Genomic DNA, 24047 nt, shown 5'->3' with positions numbered 1-24047 from the left:
CCACCCACTCTAATTTTTTATCCTTCTGGCAGAAAGCCAGTTAGAGAGCTAATACTGCACTCGCTGGATTATTCTATATTGATTTCTGAATAAAAGTCAGCAGAAGATGGATGAGGAGGTAATAGGGAACACCACAGTCCACAAATTTGGCCTGTTTCAGTGCCCTTCTTTTGTGCCCTCCACAAAGGCTTTGCACCTTTGTAGTGGTTGTTTCTCAGTATTCCAGCCTTTCTATGGGATTTCTTCCAAAAAAACTTCCAAATATAAATTTAGGGTTCACAAAATGCTCAGAAAAAGCACTATACCCAAATACTTTGTTCTGAGAATGACAAAGGCTTATGACTGCTTCACATCGACACCAGTCTCTTCTTGGGGTCTGCTAGTTAATTTGTTTACCAGTTGAATGACTCTGCACTTAATAATTTTTATAACCTCCTGCCTCAGTGCAAAAAGATTTCTGCCACCATAACTAACTCTGAGACTAGATGGGGAAAATAATATATTTAATACCGCAAGGAAACAATTTCCTGTTAGTCTAAGAAACTGTTCTGTTCTTTTTCTTTTTTTTTTTTAAGAAATATTTTCAAATGTGAAAATACCGAACCACTGTAAACTGGTTGATAAAATCTAGAATCAAGCATTCTTTTCCTCTTTTTCAAAAGTTACCATCCTCTGAGGCTTTTATGAAGACATAAAGAATTGAACATACACTTTTATGCACACACATAGATATCTACATATTTATGTGTGATTTCATATTTCATCTGATTCTAGATCTTCTCATCCTCAAGGATTGCAGTTCTAATTACTTGTTAAGACATAATTTTGCATACATAGGAAACAGTTCTCTTTAGCTCAAACAGCTTTTACTGTAACAAGCAGTCTTGTTTAATTTCCTTAAAAATCACAGTGAATTTGTCTTCAGCCTTAATCACTTTAGATCTTTCTTTCCCAAATCTCAGACAGTTTCTGAGAAACTGGAATAGGCAGAAAATTATCATGTAGAAACAAGCTTCAGAAATCCTTGGTACTACTCTTCTTTGTCTTATAAGGACTTGGTGTGCATGCTCAACATTTCAGATGAGCTAAATCATAGCGGAGGTATATTATAGATGATAAACCCATGAAATGAGCTGAGCAGTCTAAACTTCACCTAATTTTCCTCCTGTGGGACCCTTGATATCTCTTTCTTTCTTCCAAAGGATGAGGATGTTTTTATCTGGAAGCAAATACTGGTAAAGCACCCATAGAAGAAATAACTCTTCTAAACAAATGTTTCAGGTCATAGTTGGCAAGCTTGGGTGTCTCCAGGATGGTTTATAAGTTGCAAGGCTTTATAGTACATTTAATTTTTGTATGCAGCTTCTCATAATAGACTTTGGAGTCAAGGGTAGAAATTATATGGAAGTTTTGGACAGCATGTGATTTTTTGGTCATGACAAAGTCATCTGGAAAGCCTCTGGTAATTACTCTGAAAAGACAGTGCTGTCAGATAGGAAGGCATGCAGGAACATGCAGGAGAAGCCTCCTTGCATATAGCCTGGTTTTACACATATCTTAATGGTGTTCAGGAGACAGAAGGTGACATTTGAGTAAGCGGTGGCAGGAATGAGGGCTAAACTTTGGATGAGTTTAAACACTGCCTTTATGAAATACAAGTTTCTGCATTAGAAACTTTAAAGATGTGTCATTGCTCAGAACCTTCTGATTAGTACTTCTTTGGAGGAAGGATAACTTGGGCCACCTCACAATGCTGATCATAGCAGTGTTACACATGCCTGCTATGCCAAAATGCATATATAGAAGCCATGTGAACTTTTGGGCCTATTTCTTTAGTAACTGACAGCAATATTATCATGGTCAAAGGCATAAAGTACAGTAAGAGCTAATGTAGTACTTCTTACAGCATCTCAGAGTTGCAAGACAATTTTTCCTGTTAACTGGGTGCACGTGTTCACATAAAATGGGAGTTTGCATATGTATTAAAACTTGCTGGGATATTTATGCTTTTAAAGAAATATATTGAAGTCCTTATAGTATAGTAATGTATGGCTGTGACAATAAAAAGTGTATAAGCTTGAAGGAGCTGGCCTAAATTAACAGGGCTGATTGATTAATCAAATGCATTGTGAAAACTGGTATTCCTCAGAGATGTAACTCTACCAGTACATTCTGATTGACATTTTTGCAGTTAAGCGTATTTTCAAAATATACTGAGCTGGTCTGTACCAAAGGAAAAGAAACTTAAACATTCTCTTCATTCTTATCTAATTGAGACAAGTTCAGGGCCAAACCCACTGACATGCATTGTTAGCAATTTTGCTGAATTCACTGACGTTGCTTACGATTTGCTATGGTACAATTGAGAGCAGAACTCGATTCATTGACCATACTTATGTGTAACAGCTGCACACACTGTATTGCTGTATATCTGGTTCAGAGCAGGATCATCACACTCAGAAAATAATTCAGGATGAATTTGCATCATGCACTAAATGTGAAATCAGCAGTAATTCATGGTTCTAAAAAAAAAGTTTTCCACTCTCATCTAGAGACTCAGCCGTCAGCATTACTCAGTGTGTTGTGAATCAATGAACTAAATCAGCCTCTAGCAGAGAGTGGATTAGAAAAGTCACTCTTTCCCAGAGGAAAACATTGCATAGAAGTTTAGTGTAACGGCTTCCTGCTCCTTGATTTAGATCATAAGACATTTAAATACAGTAAATATCTATATCTGAGACATTAAAAAGGCTCTGCTCCACAAATGAAACATCTGCGTCTTCGTGGCTGATCATCTTAATTGCTTTGCTTAATTACTACTCATCGAAAAAGATATGAAAGTGGGACATACAGAATAAAATGAGATATCAAAGGGCACATCTTCTGCACTTGTTCAGATTTTTCTGTGTAGTAACAGGCTACATCTCATATGGTTCCTGACAGGAGCCATTCATGCCAAATATAATTACTCTTACCTGAGAGTCCACTGTTTAAACCATCCCCTTACAGCAGGAACCCATAGTATTTAATTCCACCACTAATTACACATCTAACTTAAAAATTTCTCTAACTAAAAAGGCTAAAAGAGAAGGCGATGGCCTATTTTTGGTGATTCTTTATCCTTTTCCACACAAAAAAATAATAATAATGGTAACACATTTTGTGACAATGCTGTAAAGAAACCCAAAATATCCTGCTGTTTGTCAGAAGTGTTGGCAGAAGTGAATCACTTCTTCTAGTCTGCTGACAGTCACAAAATCAACTTGTGTTACGATGAAAAGTTCAAATGTAAGGGATCAGACCGGTGAAGCAGCTCTAAATCATGTGATAAAGGCTAGCCTTTAAAAGAGAGAGGTGCTTCTGAATGTGACCAAACTGGGAGCGTTTGTAAACACAGTGGTGGAACTTCTCAGTGCTGTGCCATTGTCCTTCAGTCTTGCATAAAATAGACAACTCTGAGATTAAATGAAAATTTAAGATGTTCTCTCACAAAATTGATTTTCTGTCTATATGAAGATCCCATCATTTTTTTAAAAATCAGATATTCTTTTGCAAATAAACAAACCATTTGATCAAATGAAATATTAATACTTTGTCTTTTAGCCATTTGGGATGAGCTGGAGAAGCCCAGTCCCAGCTTATACATCAGACTATTTAATTATTTTTTTTTTTTATCAATGATTTTATATTTAACAAAATTTTTGTAGACAGATAATACTCAACCGCCCGTACCCAGTGTGATTTTCAGGATGCAGAAAAGAAATCTTTATCTTCCACATTTTTTATCATTCTGTCTCTATCTCTATGCTTACATATATAAATATATATTGTTGTTATTTTAAAAAGAAAACCCCCAAAGGAAAGTATTATTATTATTAGTGGAAGGAAAAGAAAGAAAAAACCCCCTAAGAATTATGGGAAAACGGAATGAACTGTGAAGTTTTATAAGATTTCTCTGTTAGAACAAATGTGTTCTTATCGGCTCTAGAATTATGCCTGTGGGAGACAGCAGAGTTCTGAGGGTTATTGCAAAGTGAGAGATGAAAGATGGTCTGCCCTCCTAAATAGGTCTTTGGTAGTGCCCCCTTTCCCTGGACTGTACTGCCATAATCTGGCCCTGGGGAGTAGAAATAAAAGGAAACATCTATGGTCTTCACTTGTGTATTCTCAGTTGCACTGAAATTGTGTATATGCATAAAATAATGTCAGTCATATCTGACTCCTAATGACGCACATACACACATAGGCGCACACACACCCCCATCCTCTAAAATAAATGACTACATATAACACCATTTTGAGGCAACAAAACCAGCAACAGTCAAATCTATACTACCTCCTGGATTGCTGAAACTCTCCCAGTCAAATACTACAAAAGGCAGGCAGAAAAGCTGTTTCATAAAGGATCCTCCATTATACTGACCTGAGAGAAGCAAAGCTCCAGACCTTTAGGCTGGGTCCCAGAAACTTGCCACCTATTGGAGAGTAGTCCTGAAGGTATTAATGCTATGCACTCTTTTAATTTCATATTGTCAGATAACAAGGTAAAAATAGAAATGCTCAGGGGGAGTTTATCTTCCATATATGCATAACATATTTTGAAACCAGACAAGTATACACCAGGCAGACAAAATTGCAAGATACTGTAACAGCACCCAGAATTTATTTTTCTGTATCAGTCCTTTTCTTTTTCAGATGTCAGTCAAATGTTATATTCCCCGATAAGGACAAAAACTGAAAAGCAAAGTTATAACCTGGGGTATATCTGCCTTTAAATATAACATAAACTTGGAATTTACCTTCTTACATGCTGTGACAGAGCTTCCCAAACTGCTTGCCGAACTGTCTGTGCTGCTGCCTTGGTGTTCTGGGACTTCATGCATCAGTGGAGATTCAAAGTTGCTGAAGAACAAAAAAGAAACAAACCCCAGAAAAACCTTTCCAGTGACTCAGCTACATAGATAACTCAAATAATACCAAAATACATTTCGGTAGAGTAATGTGACTTAGATCGCAAGAAGCTATCTATACTCTCCTTGCTGATGTTACAAGTCAATTTATTATCTGAATTTTCCCTTTTTGGAAGACCCTCCTGAGCTACATACTTTGGATATAAAAGAGCAGACCGATGTGTTCTGAAGACTAGAGGATAGCATATAGCTGCCTATAAACATATCCCTCTGTCTTGAATGCACCATAAAAAGTGGCACTAGTTTGTTTTCATAAACAGGTAGCTTGGAGCAGCAAATGAAATACTTGCTGCATGAATTCTGCTTGGTAGACAAAAGAAACATTTGCTGCATTTTTTACCTGCCTGGATAAAAGAGGCAGTGATTAAAACGCAAGAAACACAACAGGAGTGGTTGAATTCCAAAATCTAGATGTAATAGCTCGATACATTGTAGGTTTAGACTAAAGGTAAGTCATACACATGCTATATTTTGTGAGTCAGTTGTACACAACAGAACTACATTTACTTTGTAACTGTGCAGATATGAAATATAAAGCCGTAAAAGCAAGCTCCCCCTGCCAAGTTATTTGCATGCACAGCTGGTACACACACACCCCCTCACACTTTTCTTTTGGAATAGTTCAGGCCAGTCTTGTAAGATCTCCCTCTGTATAATAATCAAATTGTCACAAGCTTAGTGAAGCTTCTTTCTTTGGACATGATGTGATTGCTATTAAAGACCATGCAGTGCTAAAGGGCTTTTTCTCCAGAAATGTATTAGGGAAAGAGTTTCCTACACAATCAAGTTCTCTTTCCCAAATTGGGTCTCTAGAGTGCTTTTAATGTCTTGCAAGCCATCTATGAGAAGATGTGAAACACATTGTGATAGACCATAACAAGCAACAATCTTTCATCAGATCCAACAGGATAACAGGCCATGCGCAATTTCCCAGTATGCTCAACTGAAAACTAGAATGCATTTTCATAAAGTCACCTTCACTGGAGCTTAAGCCAATAAGTTAAGAGGAGGCTATTTTTACTTTTTGCCCAAATCCACAGTCAAACATCAATAAGGCTACTTTTTTCTCAAAGATTCATGTATGTATATTTCACTTGATACTGCTAAGGACCAGCTATGAATATATCCCCTCCCATCAATCAACAACTTTGTCAAAAGGATTTTGCTAATGTGTGTGGTCCTATTCTATAATTATTTTTTAAAAAGTATCCATATGTGCAAGAGTTAGAAGAATGAATGAAAATGAAAAATATAAAACTAACTTAGCACTTACTAATTGCTAACTGGGGGGAAGCTTCGTTAATTGCATGGGAAGATTGAATACAGATGCACAAGTGAGAATGGTAGGTTAACTGACTTCATTAACTTCCAAAGTGTGATACCACTGAATACCTTCTAAGATACCAGCATCATTTGTACCTAGAAGGGAAGCATTTGTCTGTTTACAAAATTGCTCAGATTATATAGATAAACAGTTAACATTTCAGGGCAGTGATTTCTCTGGTATCTCAAAAAGCAAAATAGCATTTTATAGGCCTTTCCGAGTTCTTTAATGGAATGAGGGACATTAAATGTATGAAGTCATTCTGGTTTTATATCTTCATCAAAAATAAGAGCCTCATATTCAGAGGATCAAATATTGTACAAGTACCCTCCTTGGTAAGTCCGCATTTAGATGTTGCCTCTGTACTAGGTACAAGCCAGTACTTCCAGCAGAAGCTGTGCACTGCCTCTTTTTATAAGATGCATCAGTTCTGCAATCTAATGGTAAATTACAAATTACGCCTGACCTGCAGGTTGAAGTACAAGGCCCATTGTTTTCTCCTGCTCTTCACTGAGAGGAAGACTGAGTGGCTTTGCCACTGCTTTGCCCTACAGGGAGTTGATATGCTGATGACTATTTGCTTTCAGTTACACCACGTGCAGGGAACTGAACTTCTAGTGAGTAAAGTGTTGCTGAGTCCAAAAGCAATAAAGACGATAGTGTGGCCACTAACTGAAGGCCTTTTTGGACCTTAATTAAACAGCACCTTAATGGAACAGCACGTAGCTGGAAAACACAGCTGGGGAATCATGTTCTGGATTATTAACAAATTTGTCTGGATGATACTCCAGTAAAAGGTAGCATATTACATGTTCCATACAGAAAAAAAGGTGTCTTCCTAGTCATGTGGAAAGCAAAAAGATCCGTAAAATCTTCTTAATCCTTTAAAATCTGTGTTTTTTTCAAAAGAAAACCAATTTTCATTTGTAAATATATAAAAGCTTGTTAAAAGTACATGATGGGTGAAATAAACGTAGAATACCATTAAATGTTTTGAATGAGAAAAGGCTCCATCTCAGACTGAAGTTCTGACAGGAAACAGCAACTGCCTTTGGTGTTCCTGTAATCTGGTAAAGCTAAATTCTCTTGTCAGCGACTCTAGTTCTGAGAGCTGCATTTCATGTCCTTCTGGTTACTCAGATGGTACTCAGGTAAACACAGCAACTGTGTTTCATAGGAAAAGGGACAACACATCTGGGAGTATCTGTAACACTTTCAGAGCTTCTCTTTTGTCTTAGGGTTCAGGTTTTCTGTGCTGTAACTGCAGAGCAGAGCCCTTAATCTCATTCTGCATTGCAGTCCAACTCTACCGTTGTGCTAGTGGTACGAACTCCAGGCTCCCACTGTTTGCAATCAGGTTCACACAGTCAGGGTTCACAGTCACTGAAAAGTAGAATAATTTTAACAAAGAAATATTGAATTATGAGAGCTACATTTGGAAACAGTTTTAGACTCCATAGCCCTTTCGTCAGTGAGTTTATGGGTGTGCAATTTCTAAAAGTACAGAGAAATACATACCCCCACGCTTTGGCCACTATTGATGGTCAGCTATGTGAACACCTCTAACTACTATCTCTTCTTCAATTATGTCATCTCCCAGTTAGATCGAAGTTTCCTCTTCTCTCTCTTTATCCTGTGGGCATCCTTTCTAAGCTTCAATTTTCAACACAGATGTGATTTCTTAAGAGACCCTCCTCAGGCCATACAGCTCTGCCACCTTCTCTCCGTAGCAAAGCCAGTAATATAAACCTACTTTTTATTAACTCCCCACAAAAAAAACTATTCTGTCTTTGAGAAGCTGTCTGCTCTGATTAGTTCCTCAACAGCAGGAAGCTGAAAGAAATTGCTGCAGAGATGCAGCCATCTCGTCGTCAAATGATAGCTATGCATTCACATACTATGCTCATTTCTTCACATTTAGAGTTTATACAAAGCACTAGTCTTTCAAGGCATCTGGCACAGATCGGAGCCCTTTCACTACAAGATAAAGCAAGCTGTTGAAGGTTTCAGGTCTTAATTCTCACCTTTGCTTGGCTCTCCTTGTTTATTATGTGGTGGAGAATGCTGATCTGACTTAGATGTGCTCATCTGATTTAGAGCTATCACAGAAGGCCACGGGCATAACAAGGAATCTCTGTTAAAAGATGGTTCATTTGGGGATTTTTCCTTTGGTGTATGAGATCCTGATTTGCAATTCACCTTTTGAAACTGAAGCTGGGAACCTGGACCTATGACCCAGTGTTAAGAAGTACACCACTTTCACTTTAACGTTTCCATTAACAGAAGAGTCTCCACACTCACTTATTTGCCACCAGGTGCTGTCTTGCTGATTGATGAATTATGACTGATACTTTTTTCCTACAAAGCAAAATGCTCTCACGAAGAACACAAACAATTTTATTGGAAATTAGAGGACTAAAGTAAATAGCTATGAGTTTTATAGCACTAACTGTAATAACAATGCATCCTTTATTATTGACCGTAATGCAAAACAGTTGCTTCTATTTTCCTACATTGAATAATTCAAAAATGCTGACCTTGAGGACTCAAGACTTAATCAAAAAAACACAGCTGCTCTTAAAAATAATTATCTTCTTTGCAGATGTGGCAGATGGTGCTACATCAACTAAGAAGAGGTAATTTAAAGAATTCCCCAGGTTATCACTAAAGAAAATGAATCTTGTGAAACAGAATCAGAAACTTCAATTTCCTATCATCTTGAACAAGTATAACCAGCTTCCAAAAATTTGCTGTTCAATAATCGTTACTAAGGAGCAATTTTAATATATATTAAGTGACCATTATATATATTTTTGAACCAGTCCTATTAGAGCCTAGCGCTTTTCATCTTTTCGTTATGATTACTAATCTCAGCACTTTGAACATACAAAACATCCTGATCCATGAAAAAGATAATCTTGATGAAGGAAGTGAACTGAATGAACATGGTGAGATTTCTGAGTGCAATTAACTCCAAGCTATAGTCAGTTATATTTCTAATGTTTTGCTTATATTTGTACTGAACACCATGAACAACAAAAAGAGGAATGAATCTCATTTTGAAATAGAAATAGGAAGCAAGTAGAAGCATGGCAAAATATCTTAGCATGTTCTTACCTTTACACTCACAAATAAACCCAAAAGCTACTCAGAAATTTAGGAAGGCAGCTAGCTTAATCAAGACTGCATGCAGCAGTTCTGAAAGGCATGCGGCATTCAAGCAGCATCCCTTAACTTCAAAGCCTTTTTGAAGTGGACACACTTTGAAGATTCACACTCTTCTCTCATGTTACCTTTCAGATTTTACAGTTTTAAAATTTACCTTTACATGTAAACAGGTCAACAAAGTCACTAGCAGAAAAATCTTTAGATGTAACACTGTCAAAGTTACTATTTTAATCCATAGAATTGGTTTTCATTCGGTCTGGACCATGTGTATACTTCAATCAGAGCACAGATGGTTAGTCAAACAGACACTCTATAAATACCTCAAACAAATGTCTTTCTGATTTTGTTATGGATTTGGAACCCATGTGCAGAATAAAATCACTGGCGATACCAGGGTCTGATCTTGTCAGGTATTCATAGACTCGTTTCAATCTCGCTTGGCTGCTATTGACTTCACTGGGAAATTAAAACACTGAATACTTCCATTATTATCAGACCTGAGTGTCTATGTGATCTAACAGGTACAGGATTGGGTTGCTAGTTTTACAGATCAGCACACTAAAAAGAGTAGAAGTTTAAGTGCTTTATATTCAGACTGCTTGCTTCATAATGTCTATTGAGTACTCTTCATTTACATTTCATTTTTATCAGTGATGCAGCTGCAAAAAGACAAGGTCTTTTGCTACAAACCAATGAAAAACAGGAGCAGAGAAAAGACAACCCATACAATGGTACACCACAAAATAAAAAAACCCAAACCTTTTCCTTCCATGTTCACAGAGCCCCAAATGCTCTTTATTCTGTTCCAAATTTAAAAAAGCAAACAAAAGTAGAACACTGCAAGCATTAGCAATGATCAGCCTTCTTTCAAATCATGTTTTACAAATATTATAAAAGAAAAGGCAAGTTTTACTGAAGAATAAATGTAAACCAAACTAACTAAATTTTATATGACCTACTTAGAAATATTCTTTCCTTCCTTTATTTACTGATTGAATTCTTAAAGGAAAAATAGCAAGGTTTTATCTAGAAGTCTGACAAACTTCATATTCACCAGTTATGGCAGGGTATACTCGGATGAAATGGTTGACAATCAAATCAAAGAGTTGACAATCAGGAGCAGAATGACAGATGATTGGGTTGGGGGTGTTTTTTTGGTTAACTATATTTCAGCAGTTTACTGACAGAGAGCCAACCCAACATAACATGGGCTTTAAAATGGGCTTTTGCAGACAGCCGCTAGTCATCCTGCCTTTTTGCCACATATCCCTGGATTTGACACCAGTTTAAGAAAAAAAAGACAATTCTGGGTGGACCTTTGTTATGCTGATAGAATAGCTACTTACTAAAGAAACATAGCAAGGACAGGCTTGGACCTTGGTGAGAAGAGACTACAGAAAAAGCATAAAAAGCACATGAGGAACCATAAGATTTTTTCCTGGTAGGGTGTATCAGACAATGAAAGAAAATGCCTAGAATGATATGTAGGATGTAGTATTGGTAACAATATTTTTTTAAAGAGTTTCTGACTTGAAAGATTTTTAGAAGACATGAAAATAAGCCCTGGATCAACAACTAGGAACTACACACAGTCTGATGAAGAAGAATGATTGAACCAGGGAAAGATTAAGACACAGACACTTAGGGAGGGCTAAAGGACTGCACATTATGGAGATGGACTGAAAGATACCAAAACCACTTTTCTGCCCCAGCGAGGAGTCTGGACTCAGCTCTAGAGTGCCAGCTAGGTAGGAAACTAAGGTACTGTTGAGAATTTGACTGCAGGAAAAATAAGAACTCTTGTTAAAGAAAGGATTCTTCAAATTAGTCTGTATATACATAAGTGGGCAGTACTGATCAGAAAGATGATTTCAGAGAGATACAGACTGAATTCACTATATCCAGGCAGAGGTATCTCAGGAACAACTGAGTAAGGCAGTGTCATTTCTTCTAAAGCAAACCAATAAACTTGTTACTATTTAAGCGTACTGAGCAAGAAGCAATATAAAATCAGAAATATTCTTAAAACGATGCCCCACAAAAAATTCTTTATTCATTTAGCATTTGTAGGTGTACCGTACAATAGCACTTGTCCTTGTGCTGTAGAAAGAAGGACAAAGAGGAAAGACTTGTTTTTCCTCTCAAACAGGAATGTTCATGACTGTGTATTTGTTAAGCTACTTACATTATTATTGCACTTTTGATGGCAATGCCTATTCATAATATAGATTATGCTGTTAGTGTAGCACAGGGTAATATTCCGAGTGTGTGATGTTATCTGATCTTCTTTTAAAGATAATGGAAAAAACCATTGTGACACAGCTGGAATCTGGTGAAATTTGGTCCAAATTAAATGTATAACAAATGTGCATGCAACTCCCACAGATTTCAACTAGAAATGGAAATTCTCAGCATTTTTCAAGATGAAGTAAAAGATGTTATAAATTAGGCTTTCATGCCATAAACCACTGGGTAATTTTTAAAAGTCTGTTTTAAATGCTTCTTTTATCTAACAAACAACTTTAGTTCTCTTACTGCTCCTCTCATCCCTTTGCCTGTCAGGTGGGCAGGAAAATCAGTGGAATATGACATAGGAAGAAACAGGTGATTTCATGTGGAAAATGTTAATCTTAAATAGTTTGCTAAGTATTTTTGGCATCTTGTTTATGTCATATAGCTAAACAGTCAAGTTTCTTAACCGGCTTTGGTAGTTGACCCGTGCAGTACATTTCTGATTATAAGAATTAGAACAACAAGAGTCAACTACTGACAAAAGAAGCCTCAGAGTGTAGCATGTGCAATTAAGTATTTCACTATCTGACAAATTTTCATAAAGTTTACCTTTTAAAAATCTCAAATCTAGTCTATAAAAGTTTTTTATTTATTAAATTCAAGACAGACACTAGGTATTTCTGAAAGGAAGAGAAATGCGATAAAGATGTTTGTAACTTAAAAGTAAATGCATATGTCATGATTTTATTTGAGTAGAAAATGCATGTAGCAATCAAAACTTTACAGCTGTTCCAGTGTTTTCCTTTTTAGATTGATTACAAATCAAATAGACTGTAAAAGTGTAATTGAAATGCCGTAGGTACTTGGAATTATGTGTGTGATTGGAAGGTGAACATTGTTTTCATGTTTTGAATGGTGTGTTTCTAATGTTCGGTGGACTTTCTGAAATTCCTTGTACCAGCTCTCCTCAGAAATAATAAATCTGGCTTGGAAATCTGAGATTAACAAAGGGCTGTCTTGTCCCCAGATATTTAAGGGAGAACCGCAGGAATTTCCTACTATCGCAGAATCACTTTCAGCCACTTTAGAAAAGGTAGAGGACAAAGCTGTTAGTGAAGAGGGGCTGGTGATACTGGGAAACCAAATTTTTAAACACAGAATCTGAATTATAGAAAAGCTTGAGGTCTTGGAAAAAAAAGTATGTGTATGACTAGCTGAGAGGCCATAATATCATGCTACACAATATTCCTTATTATAAATCATGAGATCCTAGAATTGACTTCAGCACAGTGTAGTTGAAGATGCATTTTTCCGTATCACAGAAGTTAATGTTTCTGAATACTAAAGGAAATCATAATGAAATATTTATTACAAATACCTGAAGACTCCCCTGCCACCAGTAAGCCACAGAACTAATCAGTGAAGCCTGACAACCTCTTTTTTCTTTTCCTTTTTTTTCTCTTTGTTGGGGGCATTTCTGACATACAAGGCAATCAGAGCAGACGGAGAAAGAATTGTGTGAGGTGATCCTATTATCAGGAATCTGTGTGGCATACTACTAGCTGAGCTGATGTTATGCCAAGCCTTTTGTAACATGGGGACAGTGCTACCACAGAATGATCCCTCCTATCACCAAATAAACATGCTAGCCTGTGCAGTTGCTCCAATTCATGAAGGAGCTAGCGGGTAAAGTGGAATGGTCAGATTACCCTCATCTTCAACATAATGGTGGCTTACAGATGTTTTGGCAAGCCACCAAACACATTTTGATCTTCTGTTTGGCAGAACAGAAGATCTAAGCAGGAATTTTGAACCTGCCTGCTTGAATTCCTCCTTTCCACCCAGCCCCGAGAGAACCAAGATTTTGCTGCTGTAAGCAATGTTGGAAGCTTTGGTAGACGTTCTTCCACAGGGAGTCTACCCTTCTTCCTCAGTTCTCAGAAATAACATTACCCAATTGTAAAATCATTTCTACAGCTGTAAAAATGAAGGCAATTCATAGATTATTGCCATTCATTTCCTTGAACAGGCAGCTTCACCAACACATCTATATATTCAAAAAACAGTTCAAAATTGCTTTATGCAGTTGTGATGTTGGTCCCTACTAAACTCCATTTGATTAAGGTAAATATTTTACTTTAACAGTATCTAAAGTACTTTCAAAAGGTCCTATCTAGTATGTGTGTTATTTCTTCAACTCTGTTCTGATTTCCAGCCCATTTTATTTGAAAGAAAATCAAATTGGTTTTGATTCCTGCTAAATCTTTCAAAATGTTCTTTAGGGTTATAACAGTGTTCAGAAACTGATATGGTTTTACCTTAACTAATGATACCAGAAAAGTAAAACGATAGTCTAAAAATAAGTGTCTTCATCTAAAATATTCACACAAATTTCCTATTCTCTTTAATCTAGTATTGTTTCTATGACCACCTGCAGTTATATTCCTACACTATCTAGTTAAAATGTCAGGGTACATTCTGAAGCTGTTGTAATGCCAAAGAATACATTGTTATTGCTTATTCACAACAAATCTTATTTTAACATAATTTACATGCCTGAAATATTTGTGAACAATTCTGATTTGCTGCTAGTATTCCAAAGAAACACAAATCTTACCAAATTTTATTCTAAATTATTATGTCAATAGATACCAATCTGTGATAATTTATAGTAAACAAACTCAAAACACACTTATTTAAAAGTATGGGCTTTTTAAAAGACATAATAACATTGTCAGAAATGTGAAAAAAATGAAGCTGCCTTTAATTATATTGGCTTCTAGTATGATAAAACATGATTTTTTATAATTCTATCAAGACACTACAAACACTGTCTTTGGTTTAGCTTGCTTGCATTTGTGAAACTTTTTCCATGGACTGTAATGTGATTAACAGGATTGAGTGGTAGGTATAAAGGCAACATTCTCAATTTTTTTCTCCCTTATACCTGTGTAAGGAAAACACGAGATTTCGGTCCAAGAAATTATGATTGAGGTTTTTTTGGCAAGACAAATCCTTCTTCTTTCTACCCCCTAAAATCTACTGCCTTTCTAACTATAAGGAACATAGGACGTTATTTCTGAGAGTCTAAAGGTGAATCAGATCAATGAGCTATCAATTTAATTAATCTCTTTTTTTCCCTTGATGGACTGATGTAGATAAAATGCAGACCTTCTTCAGCTACTACTTTGCAATGACCTTCAGAGTAACTATGAAATTGTTGTGATAACTGGGCTTGAAAAGCTTGGCTTGTTCTCGTTAGGATGCACAAGGTCCAGCAGGACTATTTGCACCGCCAACTGAGCTCAGCTAAAACTCTCAGATAACCTTACCTCACCTGGCAATGTGATTATGTGAGTACTTACTAAATTAGAATTCTTGCATTTACACCTAACAAAAAAATACAGACCAGACATGGGTAGACATGGATTTTCAGTTATCCAGTCAGAAATGAAGAGGAGATTTGGTTGCAGAGAATCTGAGAGAGGTTAAATTGCTCTTTGATGCTACTTGCTCTTTTTCATGTCGGTCCTTGCAGATAGAGATGTTTCTATTAGATGTTAGTTCAGATGCAGGCAAGTTCACCTGTACTACAGTTTGGGAATGATCCTACAATAAATCCTTCCGTGAAGCTGACTGTGTAGTTGGATTGTACATGATGAACAGAAAGGGTATCTAAATTAACCATCTGTATCACAACCATTTGCTTATCCAGGCTTCTTTAAAAAAAAAATGAAATAAAATGGCAGCATGAAATTTATGTATTTTGTAATGCATCCAAAAATGTCAAATGGCCATAACTCACAGTAAAAAGGAAGCTGAAGGTGCTCACTGTCTTTGGGGCAGGGATGTTATCCTCCTTCAGCAGAGCCCTGCAGCAGCCAGAGTCTTCCTATTAACTTCAATAAGAGTGGAGGTTCCCTCTTGTTTCATGTCTCTGGGTGTGTTTTACTCTGATCAGCCAAAGTAAACCTGGTCCTATTGCATCTTTTTTGTTTGTTTGTTTTTAATTAATGGATTTAGATTTTTTTATTTTATGGTCTGTCTCTATTTTTTCAGTAGTTACTCAATTATTTCTCTAATACGTGATACCTTAAAAGCCATTCCTTCTGAATGAATCAGAAAATGATCTGTTGCACTCATCAAATATGTGCTTATCTACGAATTCATTTTACCTGTATGAAATAAAAATCTGCTACTGATGGTAGTACCCAAAGACATCTCTCTCTTACACTTGGATGCGCTGTTCCATAATGTACAGTATTGATTTCCATAATCTTAGAAATATAGCTGTACTTTTAAAAGTGTCAAAAAGTTCGTATTGTGTAACTATGCTAACATTTATATTACATAATGCAAACCACTGATACAGTTCATATATGCTACTTACTTTTAAGAATGTGATAATAATAATAAGATGTGAATAATATGACCATTGGATTTCACTAAATTTATGGCATATATTATGTTTAGGATTAAATTTATTGACAGGTGCAATTACTCCCTTATTTTTACATATCCAAGAAACATATTTTTTTTTCCTAGTTGAGGGGAGAGGGTCTTATTCCAGAATTTTTGTGAGGATGATGGGTTCTTCATTTCAATATCACAATATGCAAATATTTTACTTTTCAAAATAAATGAGCTGTTCATTTTTATTGGATGTCTACAATGGTAATACACATTTTTCACTGAGAAGGAAGATATTACCTTGACAACATAGAAGAAGAATAGTCTATAAGCACATTCTTGAACTGTTACCCTGCTGATTTGATCTCTTCCTTTTTCAAATTGAAATAGCACCGACCATTATAAATTAATCTTGAGGGAAAAGGATTCAGACCTAATTTAAACACAGTTTTGAAAACTAAGAGACACCAATTTCTTCCTTTAATATTCTGAAGAGCCACGGCATGCAATGAGGAGCTCCACTACTGGTAGAGAAGCACAGTGCTTGGTATATGAAATTCTGATACCTATGCAATCTCACAAAGCCTACATGAGTATCACCTAACTTTTTTTATTGCTGAAAAAATCCACAAATTCAGTCCTATGGGACATTTTAAGTAAACAGACTTTGCTGAAGTGCAACTACAGTACCCAAGTAACTTAAGGTTACTGCACAGAGAAGCACTGCAGCCCCTCTTGGCCTGCTGAAACGCTTTTACAACAGTTCTGTGCGTGGGCTGAAGGATTATGCTCAAATTTTCAATCCAGAAACCTACCCCACACACCCTGTACTGCTACTCCAACACGAAAATTAACCTCCATGCAAGAAAAAACCCCTAACAGGTTACATAAATGCCACTAAGTAACTAATTCTGTACAACCTCCCACCACATGGGTGTCCAGTATATCCTTGGGAAAACTAGTCATCATGTTTAAAAAGTTTTACTGTGACACAAAGATGTTTTAGTTCAATGAATCGTGGCTTTTCAGCAATCCAAAAAATAAGTCAAAACTTTTCCAGAAAACAAAAAACTCCTGTAATACTCAGAAGATAGTTATTGCAAGTGCATGGGGCCAGCCCAGAATATAGCACAGAGGGTAGGTCCCAGTCTTAAAAGTGACTACTGAGGACTTGTTGACCAGTTTTGAATTTCATTAGCTGGGAAATGTGCACTGCAGCATCAGGTTCTGTGACAGAATTTTTTAAAAGTCCTTTTTAGGTTTTGAGGGGTTTTTTTCAGCTATAAATTAAAATAAATCAAGATTTAGAAAGGAAACTTTCTTACATAGCAGTCAAAAATAATTAGATATATAATAAACTGTAATGTCACAACCAAAAGAAAACATAGCTTTGATAAAAACCCACTGACTACCTATTCTGTGTCACGGGCACTGGCAGCAGCCAGATATTTACTAATAATCGGGCAAGTCTTGAAATGAAGAAATTAATGAGGGAAACTAAAGAGATTAATGAAAATAATCCAAGGTTGACAAGACTAAAAAAGAAGGTTTAAAATTTATACTGAGGACCAAATAAATCCTAGCAATCATAGTATTAATCTGCACATACTAAATTTGTACTTGTTATTAAAAGAAAACCAGAAATATCCGGTAAATTTTTTTCCCTCTGTGAAACAGGAGGAAGGAAATGTGTACTGTACATGCAGACTGAAGCACTATCTAATCCATTGATAAGCAAAATTGGGGAAACTCCCACACAAGTTTCTGACACTGAGGTCCTGATATATATAAGGGTTTTCTAAGTGTGGTGTCCCTACTGATACTAGGCAGACTCTCCCCTCCTGCTCCTCCCCAGACAGCACAGCCAGCACCAGCCAGGAGCTGGCACAACATGCAGGGAGAAGGGAAGCTGCTGCTGCATTTTATCCAGTAAGTTGGTAATTAAAGCTATTGTTTTCATTAGAAGCTTAATTCATTTTTCTTCTGAGAGAAAACTAAAACTGCCTTTTCCACTTCTGGGTGAATGCTCAAAACTACTTGGCTATTAGTGCTTGGGTTCCTTGTCCTTCATGTTGAAGCTGTTTCCCCATTGGTAAATAACTAAATACTGTCTCTGAGAGGCAGCTGCAGCATTCCAGACGAGTTTGAATAATCGTGACATAGAGCAGTGTACCTGGAGGGATCATTGCTGGGACCCCTGAGATCCCAGGTTGATATCCTCACTGAAGTGAGCTCTCTCAGCCTCTCCTATCAGTCTGTTCCTGTTCCTCAGCATCTCTAGCACACAAGACACTCAGCTGTCTGAATACTGGAGTTACTGTTCTAATTTCTTGCTGTTCAGATGCCAATCATGGCTTAAAATACTGTTCTTTTCTAATTTACAATGTTTATGGACCCAAGTCAGGGAATGACAGTTGTATGGGGTGTGACCAGATGCAGGTTTTAGGGCAAGGGTTCCTTATCCACAGTGCAGATAAAGGAGGCTCCCATCAGCTTAACTATGCTTCTCTCTCTCCTACTCAGTAGCCTAACTAACTACGTGTAACATGAAAGAGTCAAGCAATTAACGTAGGGCTGAGGAAGGAAATAGCAAAACCCTACCAACCTCTTAAGTGGGCTTACAATGATTACTGGAAAAGAGCTGATAGCCTGTATCATATACAAAATAAATAGCATAGGAACAAATTATGGATATATCAGACTGTTGTTACTGATACTTGTTAGGGTTTCTCAAGTCACTCCTGGGGGAAAGACATTTGAAGGAGGACTGAAAAATGAAGAAGGAGAGTTGGTACATATAGACAGAACGATAAACAGAGTGACTGACACTATTAAGCCACTGCAGTCAGGAAGGGGCGAAGTGATATATGGGAGTAGAGGAGGTTAATGGTTGTTGTCCAGAAAAGAAGTGTGAAGTTCATGTGGAAGGCTAGGGTGGACTGGATTAAGAATTCAAAACAGATGAGATTGGTAAAATAAAGGAATAAGTGGAGATGCAAATCTGGAAATAAGCAATAGGTTTTTGTCACTATAGCGTGTACTGGGTTAGTGAAACAAAACATGGAAATTATATATTTAATTTCTTTATTGCTTCTGCAAGTCTCCCTCTTCCTATCACCCCCACTCCTCAAAGGATCAGATTCCTCATCCACAGACTTATTTAAGTTCCTTCTAGTTTTAGCTGATTTTTTTTCCCCCTGACCTCACTGAAGGAAAACATCTCTAAGAATTGTTGTCTGTGTTTGACAACATAGGTTAACCAGATTAATGAACTGTTTAAAGTAATTCTCCATGAAAACAGGATGCAGCATGTCATTTCAAGAATTCACACCACTGACAATCAAACTGATATTGTAAGAAGGTAGTGAATATTCAAAATGATGACATAGCATTAGATAAATTTTCTGGCCACTCCACTCAAAACATCTGGTAAATTTATCTGCTAATTTGCAAATGAAACACATACCCAGCAAGTATTAAGCTGATTCCTCTGGTTGGACTGCAGTACTGGTTCTGCACAAGTACAGAAACACTAATTTCATCCTCATATGTGAAACCAGCTACTAATACATGCAGTCATCTTGATAATGAAAGTCCTAACATTACAGTCTTGTTCAGGAGATTTCTTTATTTGCCCTCTTTTATTTAAATACAATTTGTAATACATTTGTTCCTCTTTTACTCACAGAGGTGGAAAAATATAGAGAACAGATATGTAAGCTATGTGACCAATTTCACCAAATACCACCCATCACCCCCTAAGTAGCTGTCTTTGCTTATTTCATTACATTCATCACTGAAAATTGTTCAAAACAAATTCTTAGTACTGATTCCTGTCGGTTTATATGCTTGGTTCTGATTTTTAGGGCTTTTTTGTCGGAGTTCTGGGATTTTAAAATTTTATTATTTTTATTTTTTTAATTATTTCTTCAAAGAAATGGTTACCTCTAGCTTAGCCCATGACTGTTGAACTTCATAATTTGGATCTTTGCCTGCAATTTTGTCTCCTTAAAGGATCAAAGTTTTATTTCATTCATTCCTAAAAGCATCTTAGTACGAAGCCACCAAATCTGTTTTCTGTGTTATACAAGATCTGGGCTGCTTTGCTGGACCACAAGAGCAGCTGTCAGCTGAAATCTGTGACATTGTTGTGTGTTACTGTGTAAGTTACTAGCAGCAATGAGTGTGTGCCACATGCCTACTGCCGGTAAGAAACGTCTTGATAGAGTTTTTGGATCTCTTCTTAGCTTTGAATATCTTAAGATCACAGAATAGTTTGGGTTGGAAGGGACCTCTAAAGGTCATCTAGTCCAAGCCCTCTGCACCGAGGAGGGACATCTTCAACTAGATCATGTTGCTCAGAGCCCTGTCACACCTGACATTGAATGTTTCTAGGGATGGAGGTATCTGCCACCTCTCTGTGGGAAACCTGTTCCAGTGTTTCACTTCCCTCATTGTAAAAGATTTCTTCCTTATATCTAGTCTAAATCTACCCTCTTTTAGTTTAAAACCATTAACCCTTGTCCACACACTGCAGGCCTTGCTAATAAGTTTGTCCCCATCTTTCTTATAAGCCCCCTTTAAGTACTAAAAGGCCACTACAAGGTCTCCCTGGAGTCTTCTCCAGCCTGTCCTCATAGGAGAGGTGCTCCAGCCCTCTGATCATCTTTGTGGCCCTCCTCTAAACCTTCTCCTACAGGTCCATGTCTTTCCTGTGCTGAGAGTCCCAGAGCAGGACGCAGAATTACAGGTGGGGTCTCACCAGAGCAGAACAGAGGAGCAGAATTACCTCCCTTGACCTGCTGGCCATGCTTCTTTTGATGTAGCCCAGGTCTTTCCTCTTTGCATCTGAGGTCAGCCTAAGCATATTCATCAGATGTAAAGAATGCTTGGTTTCCAACAGGACCCTATAAAAACAGAAAAGCTTTTCTTTGCCATTCTCTGTGCTCTATGTGTCTAAGTTTTCTGCCATGCCAGGTATTACTGAGATGTAGCAAAGATATTTCATTTCATGTTGGTGATACAAAATTTTTGTACTACACAGAGAGTAAGTTTCTCAGAAATAGCCAGAAATTCTTTGGGCTTCTCTTTTCACTGTTTAAAATATAAAACCTGCTACTTCTCAGCTCTGCTGAGTGGATATGCATTTTAACTCTTTCGAATTACTGTTCAGGGTAACGTTGCTTATAAACCCCACTTCTGCTTCTAATTCTGAATTGAAAAACACTTATTATTCCTCCTTTTCTTTCCAGTATTCACACAAAAGGTGTGTCAAAAGTATGTGCCAGTCCACAAGACATGTCTGAATACTCTTATTTGTCAGCTCAGACTACTTTCAGATACACAGGGCTGGCCAAAAATTGCATATATGTATAGAATTAGTTAAATAAGCTTGAGCAGAGGAACTGCAGTTTTACCAAAAAGAGTGGTTGCATCTCCTTCAGCAGTCGTGCAGCATGATCCCAAGTAGTCACTGGCTTACACAGGGGACCAAAGCACAGAAGCTCCTGGGTCATATGTAAAAAAAATAAGTATTTTTCCTCCTCCCTCTCGCCCGAAGAGACAAAGTGCAAGCTGGTGTGTTTAAGGTTCTGTTTTTACATCATAAGAAAAACAGTAGATCATTATAGTCCACAGTTTTAGCTTCCCAACTGTGATGTGCACCAAAAATGCCTTGTAGCTGGTTGAAGAAAAAGTGACAGCTACCAGTTCTGTGCAGTTCTCTGCAGCTGCTCCTCTGATCCCCAGGGGAAGCATTCACTGCAAAAAGCTACTGCCAGAAACATTAATTTATCAGTGGATGCCCAAAGGCCACTAGCCTGCTCTGTTGTGCTCCACGGTGGCTGCAGGCATCAAGACCCAGGGATTATGTTTTGCCTTCAGATATGGAAGCCAAAGCAAGGGAAGGTATTGAGCCAAAATTAACATGCATCCTGAGTTTAAACTGAACTCAGGCAGTGATCATAGGGTATGATAGAGTCAGGAAGATGGGCAGAGTTGTGGCCTTGGTTTAGGGAGATGGGTCTACATGAATAAGATCAGGTGTGAATAACCATAGCCACAGGCCAGTGCTTGAAGTGATTCAGTAGGGAAAATGCAAAATACTATTTGATTTATAACAGTTTGACAGTGAAAAATTTCTTTGGTAAGGTCTGTAAAGCTAATTCCTAAATGCTAAAATTCATTGTTTGTGTTTCTCAACAGCTGCTGTAACTAGTTCCCAATTAAAGTTGCCCAAATATTATATAGTAAGTGTATGAGAGCAAGTTGTCTGTCCCATGGCTTCCCAGGTGTTTTTTTCCCGAAGTTTCCTGGTGAAGACAGGAGTGGCCAGAAGAAATTTCTTGCTGTCCTAATCACCTCTTTCCTGGAGTCCTCTGACCCGTATTCACAGACAGATAGTATGAAGCTTACATAGTCGTTCAGCAAAGAAAGGGTTACCTTGATTAACAAGCATCTGTCAACATACCAGCTGCAGGAGATAAAAGAGATGAAAAGGAGGACCGAAATTCTTAGTGCAAGGAAGTCTGACTCTCTGAAGCTACAGGAAGAAAATCTCTTGCTCTTCAGGAAGAAAGAGGTATGTTGTTCGCAGGAGCAAGATTAAGTCTTGGCCTTGCTACAGAAATAGACAATGTTTTCTGGGTAAAAGGCCTAGTTGGGGTGAAGAGATGACCAAACGGCAGATCTCTGGAGCAGAGTAGGATTGGTTTCCTCAAGTGATGTTTTATACAATGATGAAAAGCCTAGCAACAATTGTGTGGAGTTGGAAGGTGATTGTGTGCCTATGAGGAGGTAAATGTTTAACAATGAAAGCAAGACCACAAACGAGGGAAGCAGAAGCTTATCTTATTCTTAATATCTTTAAGATCGCTCATTTCACCCTGAAATGCCAAGGGAAAAATCGTGAGGGGCTATTTCTAGATGAGACAATTCAGATCAAAGTGCAAAAACATTATTAAGCTTTGGTCAGTAAATGTTTATTGACATAAAACGCTATTCTGGCAACTCCTTTTGAGGGGGTGCTTTAAAGCTTTTTGTTTTCCTCAAGTAAATAAAAGCAAGTACTCCTGTAAGTAATTATCACCCACTTAAGTGTCGTGGTCCCACCCTCCTCCAACCAATTCCTCTTGAGCATTCAGGTAGTTACATATCATTTCGCTATCTACCTTCTAAGACTGTGTTTTCTCCGAACTTTATTTCTGTCATTTTTACCACTCATTGGAACGCAGCACTGGAAGCAACTAAACCAAAACGAATTGTAATAATTTGTAACAATGCTGTTTATCTCTGATAGTCTGTATCATACTTAAACGGTACAATTTTTATAATACTTTTGTTTGCTTGCTGTCACCAAAATGCAATTTACTTGTGATTGTTGAAAATTACGCTTAACCACATCTTGCATCTCCGGTAGGCTACTCTTATCTGTGCATCAATTTCCGTCTTGAAGGAAGTTTTGCTCTAATCCGTTCTTCATAAGTGCTATAAATACATGTTTGGTAGAGCTGGGATAATAAAAGTACAGTGCTTTTTAGGTTTTCTTTCATTGTGAGAGATTATGATTTACTAGGGTAGTGTATGTGCATCGAATTGCCACTAAGCACAATATCCTAAAGGTATTTTATTAAGCACTAAATAACTTACTGAGTCTCTTAAGATGCTACGGTATGAAAGCCAGCTCTTATAGGAAAATTACATGACAAAACCTATTATTTTTTTTTCCTGTTTAAAGAAAAGCCCTCAATTTCTGCTTTAGGTGTAGGAGTAAAGCCATGGCGGTTGACCACCTTCTGGCAGGTAGCAGCATATCCCCCGCCCCTCCCTCTGCAGCCGAACGCGAATTCGCGGTGCCCCGTTTTCCGTTCCCAAGCCCCGGCCCCGCACCGCCGCCAGCGGCCCCGCACCGCCGGCTGCCGCGTCCGCCCTCCCTGCCGCCACCC

The 24047-nt window shown here is 37.5% G+C and overlaps 1 protein-coding gene across 3 annotated transcripts in view; it reads right to left on the bottom strand.

Annotated features, from left to right (window-relative positions):
- The window catches only part of SPHKAP (SPHK1 interactor, AKAP domain containing), a 76484-nt gene that overhangs the window by 51559 nt on the left and 878 nt on the right, over window positions 1–24047 (bottom strand). For 2 of the 3 annotated variants that reach the window (XM_014951793.1, XM_014951791.1), the window contains exon 2: window positions 4800–4902. In XM_014951793.1, coding sequence (XP_014807279.1) covers window positions 4800–4902 — 103 coding nt within the window. Of the gene's footprint in view, window positions 1–4799; window positions 4903–6243; window positions 6364–24047 lie in introns of those variants that run through there. The other variant, XM_014951792.1, reaches the window with a different exon arrangement.

Source organism: Calidris pugnax, unplaced genomic scaffold, assembly GCF_001431845.1.
Source record: "Calidris pugnax isolate Ruff unplaced genomic scaffold, ASM143184v1 scaffold197, whole genome shotgun sequence".
Lineage (NCBI taxonomy): Eukaryota > Metazoa > Chordata > Aves > Charadriiformes > Scolopacidae > Calidris > Calidris pugnax.
This window is presented reverse-complemented; position numbering and strand designations above follow the sequence as displayed.